Source organism: Aphidius gifuensis, linkage group LG1 (assembly GCF_014905175.1).
Source record: "Aphidius gifuensis isolate YNYX2018 linkage group LG1, ASM1490517v1, whole genome shotgun sequence".
In the NCBI taxonomy this organism is placed as follows: domain Eukaryota; kingdom Metazoa; phylum Arthropoda; class Insecta; order Hymenoptera; family Braconidae; genus Aphidius; species Aphidius gifuensis.
Genome location: NC_057788.1, coordinates 9,170,243 through 9,195,631, shown reverse-complemented (window position 1 = coordinate 9,195,631; position 25,389 = coordinate 9,170,243). Strand labels below are relative to the sequence as shown.

Genomic DNA, 25,389 nt, shown 5'->3' with positions numbered 1-25,389 from the left:
ATGTTGGTAAGCGTGTTGCATACAAGCAGTGCTGTGCGCCTCGCGGGTGCAACACTGCGACAACATCGGTCACTCCATTTCCGTTATCTTTAGACGCACAAGAAGGGCATACGTGCCGGAATAATAAAACAATTAAAAATATATAATAATTAATATTTAGATTAATAAAATAATACCTAATTTGCAACAAATAATATACGTGAAAACTAAATACAAAATTGAACTACTATTTATAACAAAAACAAAAAAATATATAACCGACGAGTGTCAAGTGCCAAGAGAAAAATAATAATAATAATTTGAGCTCTCTCACACACAAAAATCAGGAAAAAAAAAAAAATCATCTCGGTGAAGCTCGTCAAAGTGAGAGAGAAATAAAAAAAAAAAAAGGTCAAATATGCCGAATAATGAAAAAAAACGTTGTACAGTTTGAGACAACGCGATGAAGTGTAGATATTGTAATTTTTTTTTTTTATTTTTAAATAAATAATTGTGAAAGTTATGAAATTAACGAGTGTTAAAATATTGAAAAATTTATTTTTTAAAAAATGAGTTTTTAGAGTGATTTTTAATAATAAAGTGAAATTTGTTTTTTTTTTTTTTTCAAATATTTTTTGTGTTTTTTATTGAGGAAATAAATTTAAACAAAAAAAAAAATTATTTATACATATGTGAGTGATAATTTTTATATTTAATTTTGTTGATATTTTTAATTTTATAAATAATGAGATGGAAATTTGTTTTTAAATTTGAATTTAATTAATTATTTTAAATGAAATAATTATATGATTTATTTAATTGAAATAATGATAATTGATTTATACATAAAAATAATGTATGTTATAATATCAAATTGTAGATGTATGATTGAAAAATTTGTTATTTATTATTAATTAATTGTTATATTAATTTTAGTGTTTTTTTTATTTTAGTATATAATTTTTATTTTGAGATGATTGTTGATATAATTTTAAAAAAAATTAAAGTAAAACAAAAAAAGATAAAATCGATTGAATTTTTAGATACATTTTAGTGTATGCCTCACTCCTTGATGGGGTCTCTCTCGATTTCTCTCTTTTTTATTTTATTTTATTTTTTATTCATTTTCTCTCACTCTCTCAATACTACAATATATAAATATGTGTGTGTGTGTGTGTTATGTCAACGTAACCTGCGGCAGCACTGCCGCCTCTTTAGTAATTAACCAAACAAAATGGACACCAAGATAACGATTAAACGAATGCCCGTGAGATTACAATAAAAATATCAAAATAATTATTAAATATTTATCATTATCTAATGTCAGTCATTTTTTTTTTTTTTTTTAAATTCGAGCTAGAAATAATAAAAACAAACAAAAAAAAAAAATTTTTTTTTGGTTTTTTTTTTTTGTTAAATCACATGATTGTTTTTTTTACAAAAAATAATTCATTATTATTATTATTTTTTATGTCTTGATTATTAAACAAGGCATGTCGTTCCCCTTGAAAAAAAAAAAATTTTTTTCTGTGCCAGGTGTTGAGTTACACACACATATATACCCAATTTTTACTGGACGCTTTGAACTCTAATTTCATCTGGAATCGTTTCCTGTATATAAAAATTTGTTGGAGTAAAAAAAAAATTTTTTTTTCATAATGAATATTTAAAAAATAGTATTTATTTTACAGCTTTTTTCTCCGGATTATTAAATTTTCATATGAAAAATTAGAGAATAAAAAAAAAATAAATAAAATTGATGGAAGAAAAGCTGGAAGAAAATAAATCAAAAGTGTCTTCGATTTTTTCTCAATTTACTCAATTTTTTAAAGTCTCTATTTGTCCATTTAAACAAAAAAAAAAAAAAAAAAATATTATTAATTTACATGACTGCAATGTTATTTAATTATTAATATCTTTAACAAATATTTCAACTCTTTAAATGTCCACTAATTACCTATCAAAAAAAAAAAAAAAAAACAAACAAATAACAATAACTAAAAAATAATACTTGTTTTAAAAATTTAAATAATTTTCTCATCAATATATATTATTATTAAATTCTCCCCACTATTGTGCAATTGATAAATTAATTTTACTTAATCAGACAATTGTAAATTATTGCATAATTAATTGATCTAAATATAAAATAAATCTAGTTCATGATTTTAATTCTCTCAAAACAAGAAATAAAATTCATAAAATTTCACAATTATTTATTTATAATATAAACATTGTTATTGACAAATTAATAATAAAAAAAATTAACTCAATTTTTTTTTTTTCCTTCTTTTTTTTCTACTTAAAATAATGAGTTGACGTGCAGTTCATTTTATTATTATTATGTTCAGCAGTGTAGATACAAATAAAACTTGAACGGCTTTGTAATTTTTTTTTTTTTATATTATTTCATTATTATTATTATTAATAATAACAATACTAATATTTTACATGAATTACATACGTAGATAGATGGAAGAAGAAGAACTTTTACTTGGTGTTTTGTAAAGAGGATAAAAAAATAATAACAAAAATATAAAAAAATAAATAAATAAAAAAATAATAATAATGACAAGAGAGAGAGAGAGAGTATGTTGTAAAAGAATGGATGGATAAAAGTGATGAGAGAAATAGTGAAAAAATAATATAAAGAGAGAGAGAATCACAGGACGCTATTGGTTAATCAAGTATCCTGCGGCTCAATGCCTGCTTTATAAGGTAAAATCTGATTGGTTCTCTTTCTCATGTAATTCGGGCCCCGCCTTGCCACCGCCAATTGCTCGATTCGTCTCTTTACCCGCGGATTTAAAATATTATTATTTTATATATTTCATATTTTTTTTTTTTGTATACTTATATGAAAATAAAGCAGTAAAATTTACACGTTTTTGTGTTGACTCATACTTTTGTATTAACATTTTTTTTTTGGAGTAAAATATTAATAATAAATAATTTAAATTCTTTAATTTTATTGGTCTTTAATGACTAGTGTTAATTGATTTAATTTGTTTTTTTATTTTTATATATCCCTGGGGAATTAATTAATTAATTTTTTTTTTTTATTTGGTCTTGAATTATTTATTTTGTCAATAATGAATGATACTTTGTTGACTTGATACATTTTTAAGTTGAAATATTTATTATGCAGTAGAGGGATATAAATATTCTTTTTTAATTAAAATTTATTTATTTATTTATATGAATTTTAAGACAATAATATTTTTTTTAGAAATTAATTTGGATTTAATTAATTATTAATTACATATTTATTGGTTACCATGTGTCGGCTGATAATATTCAATACCGGCAGATGTCTACACGTGTTTTTTTCTCTCCGTTTGATATAAAATTCTCCAGAAGCTTCGGAGCCTTCACTTCAAATCCATCAATTTTCATTTAATTTTTTTTTTTTTTTTTCCTTTTATTCTATATTTATATTTCTTTCCCTTGATTCGCAGAATATTTATTTATTATTTTTATTTCCTCCCCCAATACTGTAATCCCCGCAATCGATATTCCATACTCACGTGATTGATATTTTTTTTTTTTTTCCAGTCACATGCGAAATATAAACTTCAAAGTAAAACCCAACAAAATAATAAATATCCCAAGAAGTATAATAAATTATACACTAGAAAAAATTGCATTTTTTTTTTTTTTTTTTTAAATTTAATATTCTATAATTTATTTTAGAAAAAAGTATTATCATTTTTTTTTTTACTTGAAAAATTAAGTTCTTTGAGTTTAACGCAATAATAAAAATAATATTTAATATTCCAAGTAGTTTTTTTTTTTAAGTAAAAAGTAATATATGTAAAAAATTTCTTCATGGGTGATCCAAGAAAACCAGCAAAAAGATTTGCCTCAATAAAATGCCGAACAATGGCGACTCATACAAGCACGCGCGATTGCTTTGTCTCTCCCCTTCATTTTAAATATAAAAAAAAATAAAAAAAAACATCCCCCAATTCACAATAAATATAAACAAAATATTGAAAAAAAAAAAATCAATTATAATAATAATCATACACCAAAATACTCTAAACTATTTAGAAAAAAAATTTCGATTTATTTCTATCGAAATGTCAATTTAATTCAATCGAAATTCGAAATACTCAAATATAGTTTTTTAAATTTGGAGTAAAAATTATTGAAAAAAAAAAAAACAAGGCCCTCGAATGGCACGTTCCTGCTCAAATTTTTATATAAATTTTTAAAATAAATTTATGCCCATTATTTTATATTAATTAATAAATAAATATTTTAATTATAAAATATAAATTATATAATTACAAAAAAAAAAAAAAAAAATACAAACAATTATAATTATTATTATTATTAGTTTGTGTGTTGATGGCCGTGGGGTAGAGAGAAGAGCAGACGAGAAAAGAGAAGAGCTTCTGGATGAAAGGGTCGGGTCGAGGGTAACGTAATATATATAAGTTGCTTCTCGGATGGGTTGAAAAGACGATACGAGAACGAGGACCAGTGATGGAAAAACAGGAGAGAATAATGTGGAATGAGAAGGGTAAAAGAGAGGGTGAATAAGACTGAGATGGATTGAATTTTTTTACGGGACAGTGCAAGTGAGACAGTATATATATACCGGTGTTTGTGTGACTCTTGCTGTCCTGTGTGTCGAGAGTGTACCACAAAAGTGAAGAGCAAGGGGATAAAGGGGACGAGCAATGAGGGGATAAAGGGGTTTTAAATAAAGGTGAAGCGGGACGGGACAGAGGAAGGAGAGCAGCAGCAGCAGCAACTGAAGAATCATCGTAATCGTGTGGAGAGCCAACGGGCCACGGGGTACATGGCAACGGTTGATGATATTAAATGGAAGGGGAAATATCTATGGACACGCTCGCACCTAAAAGTTGCTCTCGCGCGAGAGAAAAAAGAAAAAAAAAAAAAGAGAGAGACTGTATTGTGTGTGCCTGAGCGTCGTAGTCGTCGTTGAGGAAAATTGTGTGTAAATGCGGTATTCGCGCACGCTTGTTACACATATACACACATATATTTACATTTTTTTTTTTTTAAATATTTTTATGCCAATTTCATCTGTCTTTTTATCATCAAAAAAGAGACACTTTACAAATAATTTGCTTTTTTTTTGTAGATTTATTTGACTTTTTTTTGAATTAATTTGTCTGAGCGCCAGTGGTGCTCCAAAATAAAAATTTATAAATATGTAAAAATGCATACATGTTAATGCTATTGGCCTCAAGTCAAAGTTACGATTTCAACGACGATGGGACGAGGGGGTGGTCGTCGTCGTCGTCGCTGAGCCACCGCCGTCGCCGCGTCGTCTCGCTCATCAAAATATTACTCCATGATCTTTTTTATCGACAAAAAATATTTGTTTTTTTTTTTTTAAATTATCATTATATTTTGATAAAGATAATGATGTTTTTTTTTTTCTTTTAAATGTCTACATATATCTAGAGGATATATATTTTCTTGACATTTATTTGATTAGTTTATAGGTTTTTTTTTTTTTTTATATTTTCTTGGTGGGCAGTGAGGTGGAGGGATAAATTTATTGAAAGAGGGGTTGTATTGGGGATGAGAATGTGAAAAATATAGAGTTTGTTGCGTCGAGATACCCGGGGGTATACACAAACCGGGGAAAATATCGAGCGTCAGCGACAGCAAAATACAATCGTGTGTTAAAAAGAGAAGGAGAATTTTAAGTTAACAGAAATACTACTACGACAGTGTGTTCAGTGTCGTGGTACTGTACACTATTACTGCCACGCGATTATTAATTTTTATTATTATTTTTTAATTTTATTAAAATATATATAATATACTTAATAAATATATACAAAATATTAATTAATTTATTGTTTATTAACAAGTGTTTTTGATAAATATAAAAAATATATAATTGTTGATGTTATTGTTATTGTTTATTAATTTATATTTGACAATGACAGAATGTGATTAATTTATAAAAAAAAAAAAAAGGTAGTGAATGTTTTTTTTTTTTGCTTATATTGTTTTATAATTATATTAAAATTGAGTAATGCCACGAGGATTAATAACTGTTGTGGCGTCCTCCTCGTCGGTTGAAAAAAAAATCGAGTATTTGCCCGGGTTTTGATGGAGAATTGCGTCGGTAAAGAGGGCCTAGCAGGTGAAAGATAAATAAAAAAAAAGAAAATGAATGAGTGAGTGAGATGAGAGAGAAAAAAAAAAAAACATATTAGTGACCGGTGAATAATGATTGACGTGTATGACATGATAAGCAGAGGATTAACGTGTTTAACTTGTGAAAAATATATTGCTGATTTTTATGTTTATTTTAAAAAATATTAATATAATTATTTGACCTCGTGTATGTATGTGAATTTTTGTAGACGTGTTCATTTTTTTTTTTTTTTTACACTGATGATACTTATTGTTTGTAAATTGTTGATTATTTAATTATTTTTTTTTTTTATACTTTCGAGAATTCGAGTGATAAGTTGAAAAGTTTTTTTTTTTTTCATTTGGTTTGTTAAATGTTCCACTTGGTTTCATTTCTTTTTGTATGATTTTTTTAATACATTTTGTTCTTGTTTTTAAAAAAAAATAAAAAGAGACACAAAATAATACTTTCTTATTGCTTCGTCTTAATGAGACCCCTTTGGCGTTTTTATTGTCGATGTTTGTTGTCTCGACGACCTGAATTTAAGCCAAGTCCATGACGACTGACGTTAACAGCATTCCATGTTTTAAATAAAAAAAAAAAACAATAAATAATTATTATTCGTAGAGATGAAATGAATTGAAAAAAAAATATTATTTTTTTATAAATACTTTATTTACTGATCAACATAAATTTAATAAAAAATTGATATGTTTTTGAGGGGAAATGTTATGGCGATTATGGTTTATTATAAAAAAGACATAAGCGTATAGCTTTTCCCCTTTGAAGCATGTTAAAATCATCATTATTAATATCAGCAATCGTCATTTTTTTGTTTTTTTTTTTTTAAATATATTTAAATTAATTTGATGATTTGTTGTTTTTTTTTTTTTAATAATTGTTTTATTTATATTGTTACAGATGATTATTGGGATAACACAAAAAAAGACAACATTATATGCTAATTAAAGTCTGAATGAATGAATAAATAAATAAAAATAATTGTGTTAATCAATGATGGGCACACCACTGATGATAAAAAAAATAGTTAAATATCCTCTTATGCCTGAGATGGAGGCGAAGAGTCATATAGAGTGAAAGAAAGAAATGGATTACGATTTATTTGGTGAAGATGTCAGTGGTTCGATGCTCGATGGACTTCCTGATCTTGGAGGAAATGATCACTTTGATCCGTCTGGTACTACAAATCAAGTTGTAGTATCACGTGATGGACAAAATACAGGACCAAATGGCGGTGGTGGAAATTATCTTAATCCACCTTACAGTATTTCACAAGAATCTCCATTACAAAAATTAACATCATTTGGCGGTGGTGGTGGTGGTAGTGTTAGTAGTAGCGGTGGTGGTGTAGTAGTTGGTGTACCTGGTGTACCTGTTGGTGTAGGTGTTGGTAATAATAATAATAGTAGTGTTAGTAATAGTGGTAATAGTTCAAGTGTTGGTGGTAATAGTGAATTTGGTAGTACAAATCAATTACAACAACAAAATTCAACCCAACGTAATAATATGTTTAATCAAAATTTGGGTAATTTTGATGGTGGTGCACCACAAAGGGCAATGGTACCTGGTGCATTTCAAAATCAAGTTAGAGGTATGACACCACAACATCGTGGTCCTCATCCAGGTAGTGGTAGTCAATATCCAAATTATTCGGATAATATGTACTCAATGGAACAGCAGCATCCAATGGCACGTTCCAATATGGGTCTTGATCCAAATATGCAAGGATGGCCTGGTAGCAGTGGTACTTATTCACAATTACAAAGGCATTATAATCAAATGGCACCACAACCAAGTGCTTATTCTAGACAACATATGCCACAATATTCACAACATCAACAAGAACAAGCTGGTATTAATCAAAAATTACAGCAACAACAACAGCAAGCTCAACAACAGCAAGCACAACAACAAGCACAACATTTTGCTGGACAACAAGGTATGCTTGGTAGTATGGGTGTAACACATCAAGCAATGCAACCTGGTTCATCTGCAAGTGTTTATCAACATATGGTTGGACAACAACAACAACAACAACAGCATTATCAACAAGCAAATCCAAGTGCAATGTATCAAGCAACAAGTGGTTATAGTGGTTTTGCATCAATGCATCAACAACAAGCACAACAACAACAACAACAACAACCGGCACCTCCACCACCACAATCACAAAGAATGCCACATCATCATCCGTCCCATGCGACACATCAACCACATCCGTCGCATCCACAATATCCACAACAACATCCAGTTAATCAACAACAACAACAACAGTCAATGGATCCACAACAGTATCCACATCATACTCCACCAATGTTTAATCAACCACATCCTGGATCAGGACATCCAGTACCACCAACTGGACATCCACAAGGTAGTCAATTTGCACCACCAACAAAACATGCAACAAGTCCACAATATCGTGCTGCATTTCCTCAATTATCACCACAAATGTCACCAAGACCACAAATGTCACCTCGTCCACCAGCAGTACAACAACAAATGTCACCAAGACCAATAATGTCACCAGCAAAACCAACAACATTATCACCACATCCACATGTACAAATGCCACATCAACAACAAACTGGTTCACAATCAGCAGCTGTAACTGTATCACCAAGTTCATTATCAATGATACCACCAACAACAAATTCACAACAAACAACATTACAAGCACTTGAACAAATGGTTATACCTGGTGGTTTACCAGTATCAAATTCATCAATTGTACCTGGTCCAGATTATTCACAATTTTCATCAAGACAATCGTCAACAATGTCACATCCATCAAATTTAATGCCACAACAACAAACAAATTCACAAAATTCAATGCCACCAATTACTGGACCAAGAATGCCAATGGCAAATCAATGGCCATTACAACCACCACCTCAACAGGTACCACAACAAATACCTCCACCTCAAATACCATTGGTGCCACAATTACCACCACCAGCACCACCACCTCCATTAGCTTCACAACAACAATCTCAGCCACAAATTAGACCAAATATGGGATTAAATGAAAGAAGTCTTTTGGAGCAACAACAACAACAACAACAACAACAGCAGCAGCAGCAGCAAGAACAAGCACATAGACTTCAACATCAACAACAACAACAAGAACAACAAAGACTACAAGAACAACAAAGACTGCAAGAACAACAAAGACAACAAGAACAACAACGTCAACAACAAGAACAACAACGCCAACAACAAGAGCAACAGCGTCAACAACAAGAACATCAAAGACAACAACAGCAACAACAAGAACATCAGCGACAACAACAGCAACAACGTGAGCAACAACATCATCATCAGCAACAGCAACAAGAACAACAACGTCAACAGCAACAGCAGCAACAACAACTGCAACAGCAACAGCAGCAACAACAACAATTGCAACAGCAACAACAGCAGCAGCAACATCAACAACAACAACAACAAGCTGTTGTTCCTCCAACGATTGAACCAATTCCTGTACCTTCAATTCAACCACAACCATCATTATTTCCAGTTAATGGTAATGAAAATTTGCATGGTATTGTTGAAACAACAACAAGAGAAGTAGATAATATTCCTTCACCAAATTTATTACTACCACCGGTGATACAACAACAACAGCAACAAGAATCAGATACAATTGATCAACAACAATTAATTAAAAATAACAGTGAATTATTGAGTGATGATAATTCAGTATTAAATAATTCACAAGTTAATAATTTACAAATTGAACAACCCAATTTGTCACTTAGACAATCACCAATTGAATCAGTACAATCATTGCCAGCATCAAGTACAAGTGGTAATATTGAATGTAGTACACCATCACCAATAATGCCAATACCACAATCAGTACAAGTTGTTCCAGCTTTATCAACTGATAATGAAGCTACAAATATACAAATTGATAATCAATCACCAGAAATAAATACATCACAACATGTACCAATGGAATTACCATTAATACAACCATCACAAACACAACCACAACAACCATTACCATTACCAGAGCAACAACAACCACAACAACAATCACCAACAATACAATTTCATGATCAATCAATGAGTGAAAGTGTAACACCAATAAATCAATCTCAACAGCCAACGATAAATCAATCACAAGTACAATTTACAGAAACACAATCTATCCAACAATCATCACAATTATCACCACCAGTGAGTCAACCACAATTAATACAAGAACAAGCATTGGCAATTAATCAAAGTCCAGTTCAAGTAAATCAACAATCTCCTACTCAACAAATTGTTAACAATCAAAATATACAAGTACCACAACAACAATTAACACCTCCAGCTCCAATAATACCACAAGCACAAACTGGAATAATTGATTCATCACCAATGATTAGCCAACAACAAATTAATATGATACCACCAATTCAAACAAGTCCAATTCAACCACCAGCAATAATAACAAATCAAGCACAAGTACCACCATCACCTGCAGTTGTATCACAAATAGTAAATAATCCACCATTAATACCACAACCACCACCACCACCTCATCATGTACAGCCTGGTTTTAGTGAATATAATAATATTCAAAAATCAAATATATATCAAAATGATATGATTGCTGGTTCTGGACAAAATTATCATGCAAATAGTACAAATACAAATGATATGCAAAATGTATATGGTATACAATCATCAACAACACCAGTTGGTGTAACACCATTTATTAATACAATAAATTCACCAATAACACATCATCAAGAACGTGCTGCATTACAACAACAATTACAAGAATTATTTTGTATGCCACAAGCATTAGAAAATCAAGAAAAAATTGTTGCATTACAAGAAAAATTACAAGCATTACAACAACATGAAACAAATGAACAATGTAATGGTGGACCACAATGTATATTATTAACACCATTATTTACACCAACAACAATTGTTGATAGTCCACAAGTATCAAGTACAACTGGTAGAGGACGTAGTAAAGGTGGTGCAAGAAATAAAAAAAATAGAAATAAAAAAACAGATAAAGAAGTTATACAACCAATTATAAATCAACCAATAACATCACAACCAGAACAACCAGTATCTGATAATTTAGTAACACCTGGTGATAGTAGTGATATTATTGATAGTGTTGCTGATTCAGAAGATAATAAACCATCATCTGGTGGTGATATGGAAGAAGAATGGAATAGTAAAACAAGAAAATCACGTGTACCAAGAAAACCAAGAAAACCAAAAGAACCAAAAGAACCCAAAGAAAATATTAAAAATAAAAAAGAACCTAAACAACCGAAAGAAATAAAATCACCAAAAGGTAGAAAAAAAAGAGATAAAGATACAACAACATCATCAACAACAACAACACGTGAAAGTACAAAACGTGGTAGAAAAAAAGTTATACAATCAGATTCAGCTGATGATGAATTATTAAATGATAATGATGATATTATAACTGAATCATCAACATCATTAAATGATGATACAGATATTAATAATAAATTAAATGATAATCCAATACAAGATGATCAAGAACATGTTGATTCATCAACAACTGAATTAATAACAAATGATAATAATAAAAATGATGATGATGATGATAAAATTGATAATGAAGAAATTAATAATGATGATGATAATAATAAAAAAGATGATACAACAATTGAAACAACATCAGCAACAACATCATCATCAGGAACAACAGCTAAAAAGAAAGCAACACGTAAACGTTCAGTTGGTAGTAAAACAACAGCAGTACGTACACCAAGAAGTTCAAAAAAACGTAAAAGTAGAATTGCACCAGATTCAGATGGTGAAGAACTTGCAACAACACCACCACCATCACCAGAAGCTGATGATGCTAATAAACGTAGATCAGCTAGAAATACACATCGTAAAAAATATGTTGATGATGTTATGTTAAGATTTTCAGATGATGATGTACCAGTTACAGATTCACCAACTAAAAAAAGTGATGGTACATCATCAAAAACAAGTTCAACTAAAAAAGAAACACCTGAAGGTGGTGATGTTGGTCCAAATAAACCAAATTTTGTTTATATTAATACAACTGATGAGGATTCAATGGTTGTACAGCATATATTATGTATGAGAATGGGTAAACGTGAAATAAAACCACCACCACCAGTTGTTGTTGAGACTAAAACTGAAATTACTGAAAATGCTGATGAAAAAACTGATGATAAAAAGTTGGATGAAAAAGAAAAAGATGGTGAAAGTGAAACGAATAAAGATAAAGATAATGATAATGTAGATAATGAAGATAATGAAAAAGAAAAAGAAGATGAAAAAATTAAAACTGATGAAAATTCTGAAATTAAAGAAGATGATTCTTTGATTAAAGAAAAAGAAAAATTGGCTGAAAAAGATGATGATGATAATGATGATCATGATCTTGATGCTAATGCTGATGATGAGGAAAAAGAAAAAGAAACAACAACAGAAAATAAAGAAGAAAAAGAACAAGAAGAAGAAGAAGAAAATAAAGAAAAAGAACAAGATAAAAGTAAAGAAATAGAAAAAGAAAGTGACGAAACTAAAACTGAAGTTGAAAGTAATAAAATTGAAACTGAAAAAATGGAAGTTGAAGATGAAAATAATGATGAGGATGATGACGATGATGATAAAGACAACAATGATATTGAAATGAAAGAAACAAATGATAATGTTGATAATAATGATGAAGAAGAAGAAAAAATTATAAAAGATGATGAAAAATCATCATCAAATGATGATAATAATGATGCTGAGAAAAAAATTACTGAAAATGAAAATAAAAATGATAATGTTAACAAAGTAACAACAAATGATGATAATAATACAACTGATACATCAGCTGTTGTTGATGTAAAACCACAAACAATTGAAGTTGAAGAATATCTTGTTAAATATAGAAATTTTTCATATTTACATTGTGAATGGCGTACTGAAGAAGAACTATATAAAGGTGATAAAAGAATACAAGCAAAATTAAAAAGATTTAAACAAAAACAACAACAAAATACAAATATATTTGAAAATACTGAAGAAGATCCATTTAATCCAGATTTTGTTGAAGTTGATAGAGTATTAGATGAAGCAACTCATACTGATCCAACAACAAATGAAACAGTACGTCATTTTTTGGTTAAATGGAGATCATTACAATATGAAGATTCAACATGGGAACTTGAAGAAGATGTTGATCCAGAAAAAATATTACAATTTCGTAGATTTAATAAATTACCAACAAAAGATCAATGGAAAGGTAAAAAAAAACCAAATTCATCATTATGGCAAAAACTTGATGAATCACCAGTATATAAAGGTGGTAATACATTAAGACCATATCAACTTGAAGGTTTAAATTGGTTATTATTTTCATGGTATAATTCTCATAATTGTATATTAGCTGATGAAATGGGTCTTGGTAAAACAATTCAATCATTAACATTTGTACATGCTGTACATAAATATGGTATACGTGGTCCATTTTTAATAATAGCACCATTATCAACAATACCAAATTGGCAAAGAGAATTTGAAAGTTGGACAGATTTAAATGTTGTTGTTTATCATGGTTCAGCAGCAAGTAGAACAATGCTACAAGAATATGAAGTATATTATAAAAATGATAAAAAACAACAAATTAAAGATTTAATAAAATTTAATGTATTAATAACAACATTTGAAATAATAATAACTGATTTTAATGAATTAAAAGGTTATAATTGGCGTTTATGTGTTATTGATGAAGCACATAGATTAAAAAATCGTAATTGTAAATTACTTGAAGGTTTACGACAACTTAATTTAGAACATCGTGTATTATTATCTGGTACACCATTACAAAATAATGTTAATGAACTATTTTCATTATTAAATTTTTTAGAACCAACACAATTTGCAAGTAATGAAGCATTTTTAAAAGAATTTGGTAATTTAAGTTGTGAAAGTGAAGTTAATAAATTACAATTATTATTAAAACCAATGATGTTAAGACGTTTAAAAGAAGATGTTGAAAAATCATTAGCACCAAAAGAAGAAACAGTTGTTGAAGTTGAATTAACAAATATACAAAAAAAATATTATCGTGGTATATTAGAAAGAAATTTTTCATTTTTATCAAAAGGTACAACATCAGCAAATATACCAAATTTAATGAATACAATGATGGAATTACGTAAATGTTGTATACATCCATTTTTATTAAATGGTGCTGAAGAACAAATACAAATGGAATATAAAACAGTTGATCGTGAAGATTCAGATGCATATTTTCATGCATTAGTTAATAGTTCTGGTAAAATGGTATTAATTGATAAATTATTACCAAAATTAAAAGCAAGTGGACATCGTGTATTGGTATTTAGTCAAATGGTTAAATGTCTTGATTTACTTGAAGATTATTTATTATATAAAAAATATCCATTTGAACGTATTGATGGAAGAATACGTGGTAATTTACGTCAAGCAGCAATTGATCGTTATAGTAAACCAGATTCAGATAGATTTGTATTTTTATTATGTACAAAAGCTGGTGGTCTTGGTATTAATTTAACTGCTGCTGATACTGTTATAATATATGATAGTGATTGGAATCCACAAAATGATTTACAAGCACAAGCAAGATGTCATAGAATTGGACAACAAAAAATGGTTAAAGTATATCGTTTATTATGTCGTAATACATATGAACGTGAAATGTTTGATAAAGCATCATTAAAACTTGGTCTTGATAAAGCAATATTACAATCAATGAATACAGCACAAGGTGGTAAAGATCCAAATAATAAACAATTAACTAAAAAAGAAATTGAAGATTTATTAAAAAAAGGTGCATATGGTGCTATTATGGATGATGATAATGCTGGTGATAAATTTTGTGAAGAAGATATTGAACAAATACTTGAAAGACGTACACAAGTTATTACAATTGAAGCTGAAAAAGGTTCAACATTTTCAAAAGCAAGTTTTGCATGTTCATTAAATAGAACAGATATTAATATTGATGATCCTGATTTTTGGAAAAAATGGGCTAAAAAAGCTGAAATTGATACTACTGAAAAAAAAGAAGAAGAAGATCTTGTTATATCTGAACCACGTAGACGTACACAAATTAAACGTTATGGACATGATGAATCTGTTGTTGATATGTCAGAACTTGATAGTTCTGATGATAGTGATGATGAAAATACTGGATTATCAGGTAGAGGTATGTTTTAATATATCCCGTTTATAATCATTATTATTTTCATAATAATTATAATTTAATTTAATCGTTTTTTATTATTTTTTTTTAGGCAAAAAACGACGTGATAAATTTGGCAAAAAAAATCGTAAATATTGTGATGAATATGTACCACGTGAGGGTGAAGTTGCATATGGAAGTTGGGCAAGAAGTGAATGTTTTAAAGTTGAAAGAGGTTTATTAACATTTGGCTGGGGTAGATGGGATGAAATATTATTAAGTAGTCAATTTCGTCGTGGATGGCGTGAAATTGATGTTGAAGATTGTGCACGTGTTATATTATTATATTGTTTACGTTATTATCGTGGTGATGAAAAAATACGTACATTTATATGGGATTTAATAACACCATTAGAAAATGGTGAAAAAATTAAAACAATAACAATTGCACAAGCTAATAGAAATAGTAGACAAAAGAAAAAATCAACACGTGTTAGAGATGTTATTAGTACAAGAGATACACGTGGTAGAACAGATATTGTTAATGAAGGACCAATTGATCCAAATCATTGGAGTCATGCTGAAAAATATGATGGTGATATATTTCTTGAAAGTACATATAAAAAACATCTTAGTCGTCATGCAACAAAGTCAGTATTTCAATCATTTATTTTAATTATTTTATTTTTAAATTTATAATAATAATTATTATTATTTTTATTATTTCAGAGTTTTATTGAGAGTAAGAATGTTGTACTACATCAAACATGAAATTATTGGTGATCTTGTTCAACATATTTCTGAAGGAGTTCATGTCAGGTCAGTAATAAAACAACAAAACAAAACAATTAAATTTTTATTATCATTATTATAAGTTAAATATTTTTTTAGAAAAAAAAAACGCTCTTACTTCTTTTGATAGTTAATTAAAAATTTATAATTTAATTACGGTACATCATGCACTCATATTTGTGCTTATACAGTGCTTAATAGATGCATGTGAAATGTTATTGTTAATCCTTCATTGATAACCCTTAAAATTAATCACTTGAAATTTATTTTTATTATCATAATGATAAAACGAGCAAGACCTCGAATCATTTTTTTCATATATATAAATGTATATATATATATTTTTTTTTAATCACGTCATTGTCATACATGAATGTATCAAAATTGGTCATTGGTTTTTTAGTTTTTTTATTATCATTTATTTTGCTACTAATCAATTCCTTGATAAATCCTATTTTTATTTTACAAATTAAATTTAAAATTGAATTATTTATAAAAAAAAATATATATATATATATTTATAAAAACAAACGAACGTTGCCCGAGACGAGCCTGTCCAGTTTTTCAACGCTTTTTGAATGGTAAGGTAATTTTTAAAAAAATTTAGAAGCAGTGCACTGTATAAAGAGGGCAATTATGGTTTTTTATAATTATTATTATTTATTTAATTATTTCAATCAAAATTTTGAGTTGATTCGATATAAGATTTGACGATTTCTATTTTTTCTTTTTTTTTTTTTTTTGTAGTAATTACTATTTATTTTTTTAATTTAAATATATTATTTTGTTTTTTAAGCACGTTAATTATTATACTGCCGTGGCACATAATTGTTTAACGCATATTTTGTAGATAAATATAAATAATTAAATGAAAATTATAAAACACACAAATATTCATTTTATTAATTTGATTTATGGGAATAAATTAATTAACTTTTTCAATTTGCATGCTAATGAGGTTTTGAATTATTTAGTAAAAAAAAAAAAATGTCTCTACTGGGGAAACTTTTTTTCAATTTAATATTTAATTATCTAGTTGTATAAATTAATTATTGCTATATACAAATACAGATTAGATTGTAAATATAGAAAAAAAAAATTGAAATCGTCAAATCTTAAAATTTATTAGAATAAACAAAAATAATTGTCTTTAATATTTATATTGTTATAAATAATAAAAAACAATATATATATATATAAAGAAAATTTGTAAAAAAAAAATATTGGCAAAATTTGTAAATGCAAACGGCCCTACAGTGCGTTGCGGATAGATCCTCCGCAGTTACCGGATCGACCAACCAAATGGTGGGATGCAATGGCAGACAAATCGCTAATTGTCGGCTGCTACAAACATGGATATGACAATTATGACCAGATGAGAGCTGATCCCACGCTTTCTTTCATTTCAAGCTGCCCTCTCCCTTCCCCGATACAGACCAACCAAACTGAACAACCAAAGTGAGTACACCAAAATATTGTTGTTTTTTTTTTTTTACTTTTTTTTTCTTATTTATTACTTTCATTCATTTTTATTTATTTAAATATATATAATTAATTAATTCATTTTTTTATTTGTTGTTTTTAAGATTAATAATTGATAATTTTTTAATTATCCATTTGCAAAATATCTAATACCATTATCCTCGGATGCTGTTCCTAATTTTAACACATTTTATATATTTGCACGCCTTTTTTTTTTTTTTTGTTTTTTTATTTCATTTATTTTTTAATACATCAGCTTTTTACCGTTTATGTTAATGCCATTGGCAAAGCTAAGAAACAAGAGCGTATTAAATTTATACAATTTAAATGATAAAAAATTAGGAAAAACAAATAAATAATTTATTAATTTTTTTTTTTTAGCTCAATCTCTATTTTTTTTAGTTAAATTTAATTGATTTTTTTTTCTCTTCTATAAAAAAAGATTGTATTTTATTATAAATTAATTATTTGAAAATTTTATTAAATGAATTAGGGAGGAACTTGCTGATCAAGAAATTGAAGATGGCGAATCATCATCTCTTACAATTAAAGAAATAAAAGATGTTGATAAAATTGGTGATACACCAACAGATTCACCATCAGTATCAAGTGGTACACCAATACCAGAAACAAGTGGTAGTCATGATGGTATTGATTTAACTCATGAAGATGATAAAACATGGCCATCTGTTGTTGATTTAAATACACGTTTACGAAGAGTTATATCATCATATCAAAGAAATGTTAATATACCAATACCAATTAATAAAAAAGATGAAATTATTAAAAATTTACCTAAAATAAGTGGTTTAAATAAAGCTATGGAAATTGAAATAACAAATCAAACTGGTTCAACACAAACATCAACAACAACAACATCATCTGGTACTGATCCACCATTAAATATGCAAGGATGGGATTTACAACAACTTGCTATGTATATTTTGGTAAGTTTTTTTTAAAAATAAATAAGACATTCTTAGATAAAATAATAATATGTTAATTAATAAATTAATATGTATTTTAATTGTAGAAAATGGAAAGACGTGAAAAAATGGAAACAATGGCTAAAGAACAACGTACAAGAATTGAAGAACCAAAAGCAAGATGGACTCGACGTGAAGAAAATGAATTTTTACGTGTTGTATCAACATATGGTGTTAATTATGATAGAAAAAAAGCACAATATGATTGGACAAAATTTAAAACAATTGCTAGATTTGATAAAAAAAGTGATAATGATTTAACTGATTATTACATGGCTTTTAGAACAATGTGTAAAAAAGTATGTAATTCTAAAAATAATGAAGATGATAATTCATATAATATACCAGTTGATCATTTAAGTCCAAATAGAGCACGTCAAATATTAGATCGTGTTGATTTATTAAGTAAAATACGTGAAGAAATATTATCACATCCACATCTTGAAGAACGTTTATCACTTTGTCAACCATCTGGTGATACACCTGATTGGTGGATAACTGGTAAACATGATAAAGAATTACTTCTTGGTGCAGCAAAACATGGTCTTGGTCGTACTGATATTACAATATTAAATGATCCAGATTTTTCATTTAATAAAATTATTAGTAAAACATTATTTGGTAATCAATCATTAATGATGAAAGCATTTGAAAAACAAAATGATAAAGCAATTAAAATTGAAAATAGAGATGATATATTAAAATTTGATAAAGATGAAATACTTGTTAAACTTGAAAAAGGTGAAGGTACATTAAAAATTGAAAAAGTTGCTATGAAAAAAGATAAAGATATTGTTACAATTGATGATGATGATGATAATAATGATGATAATAAAGAACATGTTGAATTAACAATTGTTAAATCGGAAAATAAAAATAATGATGATAAAACAACAACACCAAGTTCATTAATAATAACTTCAATACCTGCTAAATCACCAGAGCCAGAAAAATCATCAGCAGATACTCCAATTGAGACTGAAAAAATTGAAAAAATAACTGATAAAAATGATGATGTTGATGGTGATGTTATTGAGCCTGAAAAAGAACAAGAGAAAGAAAAAGAAAAAGATGATGAAAAGGTAGATGAAAAAGAGGATGAAAAAGAACAAGAACAAAAATGTGATACTGATGATAATGATGATAAAGAAAAAGAAGAAAAAAATAATAATTCATGTGAAGAAAAAGAAGAAATAAATAAAGAAACTATTGTTGAAGCTACTAAAGTTGATGATGAAAAAATTGTTGATAAACCAGCTGACAATAATGATAAAGAAAATGATAAAGATAATAAAAATATTGATGATGAAAATGAAAAAGAAGAAGAGGAGAAAACAGATGATCAGGAAAAAGACAAAGAAGAAGTAGAAAATATTGAAGAAAAACAAGAAGAAAAAGATAAGAAAGAAGAATTGACAAATGAAGAAAATGTAAATATGGAAGAAGATAAAGAGGATGAAAAAGAAATTGAAAAAGAAGCTGTAACAACAAGTGAGCATAAAGATGATAATACTGAAGAAACTAAAGTCATTGAAGAAAAATCTACTGATGATAATAATACAGAAGAAGAAGAAAAAGATGAAAAAATGAATGAAGAAAAACAAGTTTCTGAAGAAAAAGATGAAGATAAAAAAACAGTAGATGAAGAAAAAATTGAATCAATTGTTAATGAAAAAGAAGAAGAAGAAAAAATGGAAACATCAACTGTTAGTGTTGAAAAAACTAGTGATGAAGATGTTGCTGAAAAAATAAAAGATTCAGATGCAATTGTTGAAGCTGACGATAAAACAAAAGAAACAGATGAAAAAATAGAAATTGATAAAGAAAAAGAATTGACAGAAGATGAAAAAATGGAAACTAATGAAACAGATAAATCAATTACAACTGTTGATGATGAAAAATCAGCTGAAAATGATGATAAAAAATCAGAAGAATCAATTGATTCTGAAGTTGTATCAAAACAATCTGATGAATCAAAAATTGACGCTAAAATTGATGAAGAAAAATCATCAGAAACAGAACAAACAACTGTTGCTATTAAGAGCGAAACAATTGACATAAAAGAACAACAATCTGATGAAAAAATTGAAAAAATAATTCCAAAAATTCCAAAAATTGAAGATAAATGTAGTGTACAAGCAGCTGAATTAAAAGCAATGTTTCCAGATTTAGAAGTTATACAGCCATTATCACGTTTACCACAAATTGATACATTTGTACTTCGTGATAAGCCAATTGATTATAATGAGCCAACAGTTGCTCAAATATTAGCACAAACTTATCAATCATCAATAAAATGGCCAAAAGAACATGCAATTGAAGCACGTTTATTACATATTGTTCATGCAATTGAGCATAAAGAATGGCCAGTATCAACAAACTTTACAGCTGGTGATGAAATTGAAATAATACAAAATGAAAAAGATAATTCTGAAGTAATAACAATAACAACTGATCATGGTGGTGTATCACGTGCAATTGCAGCACAACAACATCAACAACAACAGTTGCAACAACAGCAACAGCAACATCATCACCATCAACAACAACATCATCATCAACAACAGCAGCATCAACAACAGATGCAACAACAACAAATGCAACAACAACAGTTGCAACAATTACAACAACAGCAACAAATTGCAAATAATATTGCTGCTGCATCTAAAAAACGTAAAAGACATATTGCAATTGATGTTGAAACAGAAAGAGCAAAATTACATGCATTATTAAATAGTACACATGTTACACAACCACCACCAACACTTAGTAAACCATCTGTATTATCTGGTTCTTGGGATTTGACTGATGATACTCAAACCGAAGAATCAAGAAGATCAACATCATTACAACCACCACCAGCACATCAACAAACACGTACACCATCAGTACCATTTGATATTAAATATACTGTACCTGGTAAAACAACAATAATACCTGGTACATCAAGTACACTAACACCAATTGATTTATCATCTGGTTATACTAAAACACCAACAATAATAAATGAAATAAATAAAGATATTATGAATGAAGTACAAGATTTTTCAATGCCAACTAAAAATAAACAACAACAGCATCAACAACCACAACAACAGCAACAACAACAACAGCCACTATCAGCACCAAGTAGTAATAAAGGTAAACTTGATAGTATGTTGGATAAATTAATGAAAAGAAAAAATTGTCCAGTTGATGAACAACAGCCAGTTATTGGTAAAGAAAAGAAACGTAGAAAACTTGATGAAATTGTATTGGGTTTAAGTGCTGCCAAAGAACAACAAGGTGGTAGTAGTAGTAGTAATAATAACAACAACAATAATAACAACAATAATAATAATTCTGGTAATAATCATTATCCAGAATTAAATAAAAAGAGTACAATAACACCAAATGTAACAGTAACACCAACATCTGGTCCAATTGGTATGCAAAATCAATCAGCATCAGTACAAAAACCATTTTCAATAACTGTTACATCAATACCATCATCAAGATCATCTGGTACATCAAATACCCAACAACAACAACAGCAACAACAACAATCACCATTATCTTTACATTCAAATAAAGATCATTTTTCAGCATTACTTGCACAAGCTGAAGCACAAACACGTGATTTAAAGAAACAACAACAACAACAGCAACAACATCAACATCAACAACAACAATTACATCAAGCACATGCAAATCAACAACAACAATTACAACAACAATTACAACAACAAGCATTTAATTCAGCTCATATGTCATCAAGTAGTAGTCATAGAAAAAGTTATGAAGCAATGATTGCTGATATAAATAAAGTTGCTGAATATTCATCTAAAATTGGACCATATTCACATGAAGCTAAAGTTAATAAATGGCTTGCTGAACAAACAGCAATGTCAGAACAATTAAGTGCTGAATATTTAAATGCACCAAGAAGACGTAGACCACGTGTTGATCCATCATTACTTGATTGGAAAAAATTAACTGGTGAAGAAAATGTTACTGTTATTAATAGATCAACTGGTAAAAAAGTAACTGGTAGTAAAGCACCACAATTAAAACGTTTAACATCATGGTTATTAGATAATCCATCATATGATGTTGATCCAAAATGGGCTGAACTTGTTAAAGAACGTGGTAATTTACCTTATGATTTACAAAAACGTTTACAAGGTAATGAACGTACTAGTAGTAGTGGTGGTGGAGGTGGTGGTGGAAGTAGTAGTGGTGCTGGTGGCGGTGGTGGTAGTAGTGGAGGAGGTGGAGGAGGTAGCAGTGGTGGTGGTGGTAATAGTAAAAATAATAAATCATCAAGTAGCAATAGACCACCAATGATGCCAAGTCCAACAAATCAACAATCATCAAATCAACAAAATTTATCAGCAGCAGCATCATCAATGGCATCACAATTAAATTTTCCTGGTTTAGGAAATATAAATAGTTCATTATTATCTGGTTTATCATTGGGTAATTTTGATCCAAAAAATAATCCATTATTAATGCCATTTGGTGGTTTACCAAATTTAGGTGCACTTGGTGGTTTAGGTAATCTTGGTAATTTAAGTAATATGAGTTTAACAAATTCATTATTTGCAAATCTTGCTGGTTTGGGTTTACCATCATTAGCTGGTATGGAAGCAGCACTTGGTGCATCATCATCATCAACAGCAACAAATTCCATTGATACAAATCCAATAAATTCAATGAGTAAAAATTCAAATTCAACAAATACAAGTAATAGTAATAGTAATAATAATAACAATAATAATAATAATTCAAGTAAATCATCACGTAATAAAATGGAACCACCAATAAATAAATCATCAATGCCATCAACATCATCGGCATCAACAACTTCATCATCGTCATCATCACAATTACCTCAAACATCATCATTTCCATTTTTCTTTCCTAATCCAAGTTTGCTGTATACACCAATTGGTCTTGGTGGTTTAAATCCATTCCCAATGCAAGGTGGTATATCATCAGCATATGAAAGTTTAGCACAATGTGGTTTATTAAATCCACCAACAACATCAACACAACAACAACAACAATCATCATCAAGAAAATCAAATTCTTCATCATCAAATAATTCACGACAACAACGTAATTCTGATATAACATCTGGTGATACATCATCATCATCATCAAAACGTAAAGATAATGATAAAAAACAATCATCATCATCGTCATCTTCGTCATTGGCAAGATATCATGCTGATCAAGCAATGGCAATGCAACAATATAGTGAATTAGCAATGCATGAAGAACGTAGACGTGTTGCTGCTGAATTAGATAAAAATAAATCAGAAGCAATTGAATTATCTGAAATTGCTGATTTATCAGCACGTATTGAACGTAAAACAAAAGAACAAGAATTAAAAGAAGTACTTGATCAATTAAGTAGAACAAGTGCTGAATTAGTAACACGTAATATTGATGATATAAGACCACATAAAAGAAGTAGAATAAATGAACAAACAATACAAGATTGTGTACCATCATCATTAGAAGTAACACTTGAACCAATTAATAAAAAATCACGTCATAATGAAAATGAATTAAGTTCAAAAGCATCATCATCATCAGCAACAAGTGATGGTGGTAATAATGATATTGATATGACACCAATAAGATTAAATATTAAAACACCATCATCAACACCAGCATCAACACCACAACCAACACCAGCATCAACACCAACACCAACAGCAACAGCAACAACAACAATTATACAAACAGATATTAAACAATCATCATCATCATCATTACAAGATGATAATACGCTCAATACATCAAATAATAGTAATAAAGAATCAACAAATGATTCATCAATACAAGATGATACAACAAGTGGTGCTAAAATTGATACAAATAAATTATTATCAGTAACAGATACTGATGATGATAATAAAGTTAAAATACAATCTAAAAAATCAAGAAGTGGAAAGAGAGTAAGTATTGAACCACCAGTTGAAAGAAAAAATCTTCGTTCAAGTGCTGGAAGACAAGCAAGAGCTGCTGCTGAACGTCAAGCAAGAATGGAAGGTGAACAACAACAACAGCAACAACAAGCTGAACAAGATGCTCAATCTGGCGAGTGAAGAAACTCTCATCTCTTTTCTCTCCAGTAATTATCATTTATAATGCTACACAAAATTTTGTGTATTCGCACGCGTGTGTTTGTGTTTGTATGTTTGTGAAACAGTGACAAAAAAAAAAAAGACTACGTGTTTTATATGTAGTGAGTTTAAATAATATAAAATTTTAATGATAGACACTAACTTCATCTAGACATGGTCTTTGGATGCAGGCCATTGTTTAAATGATACTTGTGCTACGATGAAAAATAAATTAAAGTGAAAACGCAATAGTATTTTGTGGTTTAATACTATTTGTGTTGTAGTTATAATAATATTAATATAATAATTATAATAATTAAGTAACAAAATATAGTAGTTAAAATAATTAATGAAATTTTGTTAATTCAATTTTATGATAATACTTTTTTTTTTTTTTTTCTTTATTGTCTTGATTACTTATATATATAAATATATATTATTTCTCTTTTTTTTTTTTCTTTTCATAAATAATTTTTTTCCCGATCTTATACATAATACCTATTTTTTAACATTAGATTTTTTTCTTTTTTTTTTTTGATTAAATATAAAATTTTTTTTTTTTGTCGATCTTATTGGTTTTTGACCGGGGACTGTTTTATATACTGCTAAAATAATAATGTTTATTAAATCGCATAATATTGTAATCAATAAATAATTATAAAATAAATAAAATTTAAAAAAAATAAAAAGTTTTTA

The 25,389-nt window shown here is 28.4% G+C and overlaps 1 protein-coding gene across 3 annotated transcripts; it reads left to right on the top strand.

Moving 5' to 3' along the window:
• Positions 1–452: 452 nt before the first annotated feature.
• Positions 453–25,389, top strand: LOC122847687. Of its 3 annotated transcripts, none has more exons than XM_044145501.1 (7): positions 453–671; positions 7,031–15,341; positions 15,430–15,967; positions 16,047–16,136; positions 17,367–17,567; positions 18,085–18,538; positions 18,625–25,389. In XM_044145501.1, exons 2-7 carry the CDS (start codon positions 7,217–7,219, stop codon positions 24,673–24,675), a joined length of 15,459 nt encoding a protein of 5,152 aa, XP_044001436.1. In that variant the 5' UTR covers positions 453–671; positions 7,031–7,216; the 3' UTR covers positions 24,676–25,389. The 3 variants fall into 3 exon arrangements, with proteins under 3 accessions (XP_044001436.1, XP_044001438.1, XP_044001437.1); XM_044145502.1 differs by lacking the exon at positions 453–671 and adding an exon at positions 5,702–6,115; XM_044145503.1 differs by lacking the exon at positions 17,367–17,567.

Bases quoted from the DNA above. Each gene is read 5' to 3' on its own strand.
- LOC122847687 (XM_044145501.1), top strand. From the start codon at position 7,217: ATGGATTACGATTTATTTGGTGAAGATGTCAGTGGTTCGATGCTCGAT. The intron at 16,137-17,366 runs GTCAGTAATAAA...ACGGCCCTACAG, and splicing joins TCTGAAGGAGTTCATGTCAG to TGCGTTGCGGATAGATCCTC. The intron at 18,539-18,624 runs GTAAGTTTTTTT...TTTTAATTGTAG, and splicing joins AACTTGCTATGTATATTTTG to AAAATGGAAAGACGTGAAAA.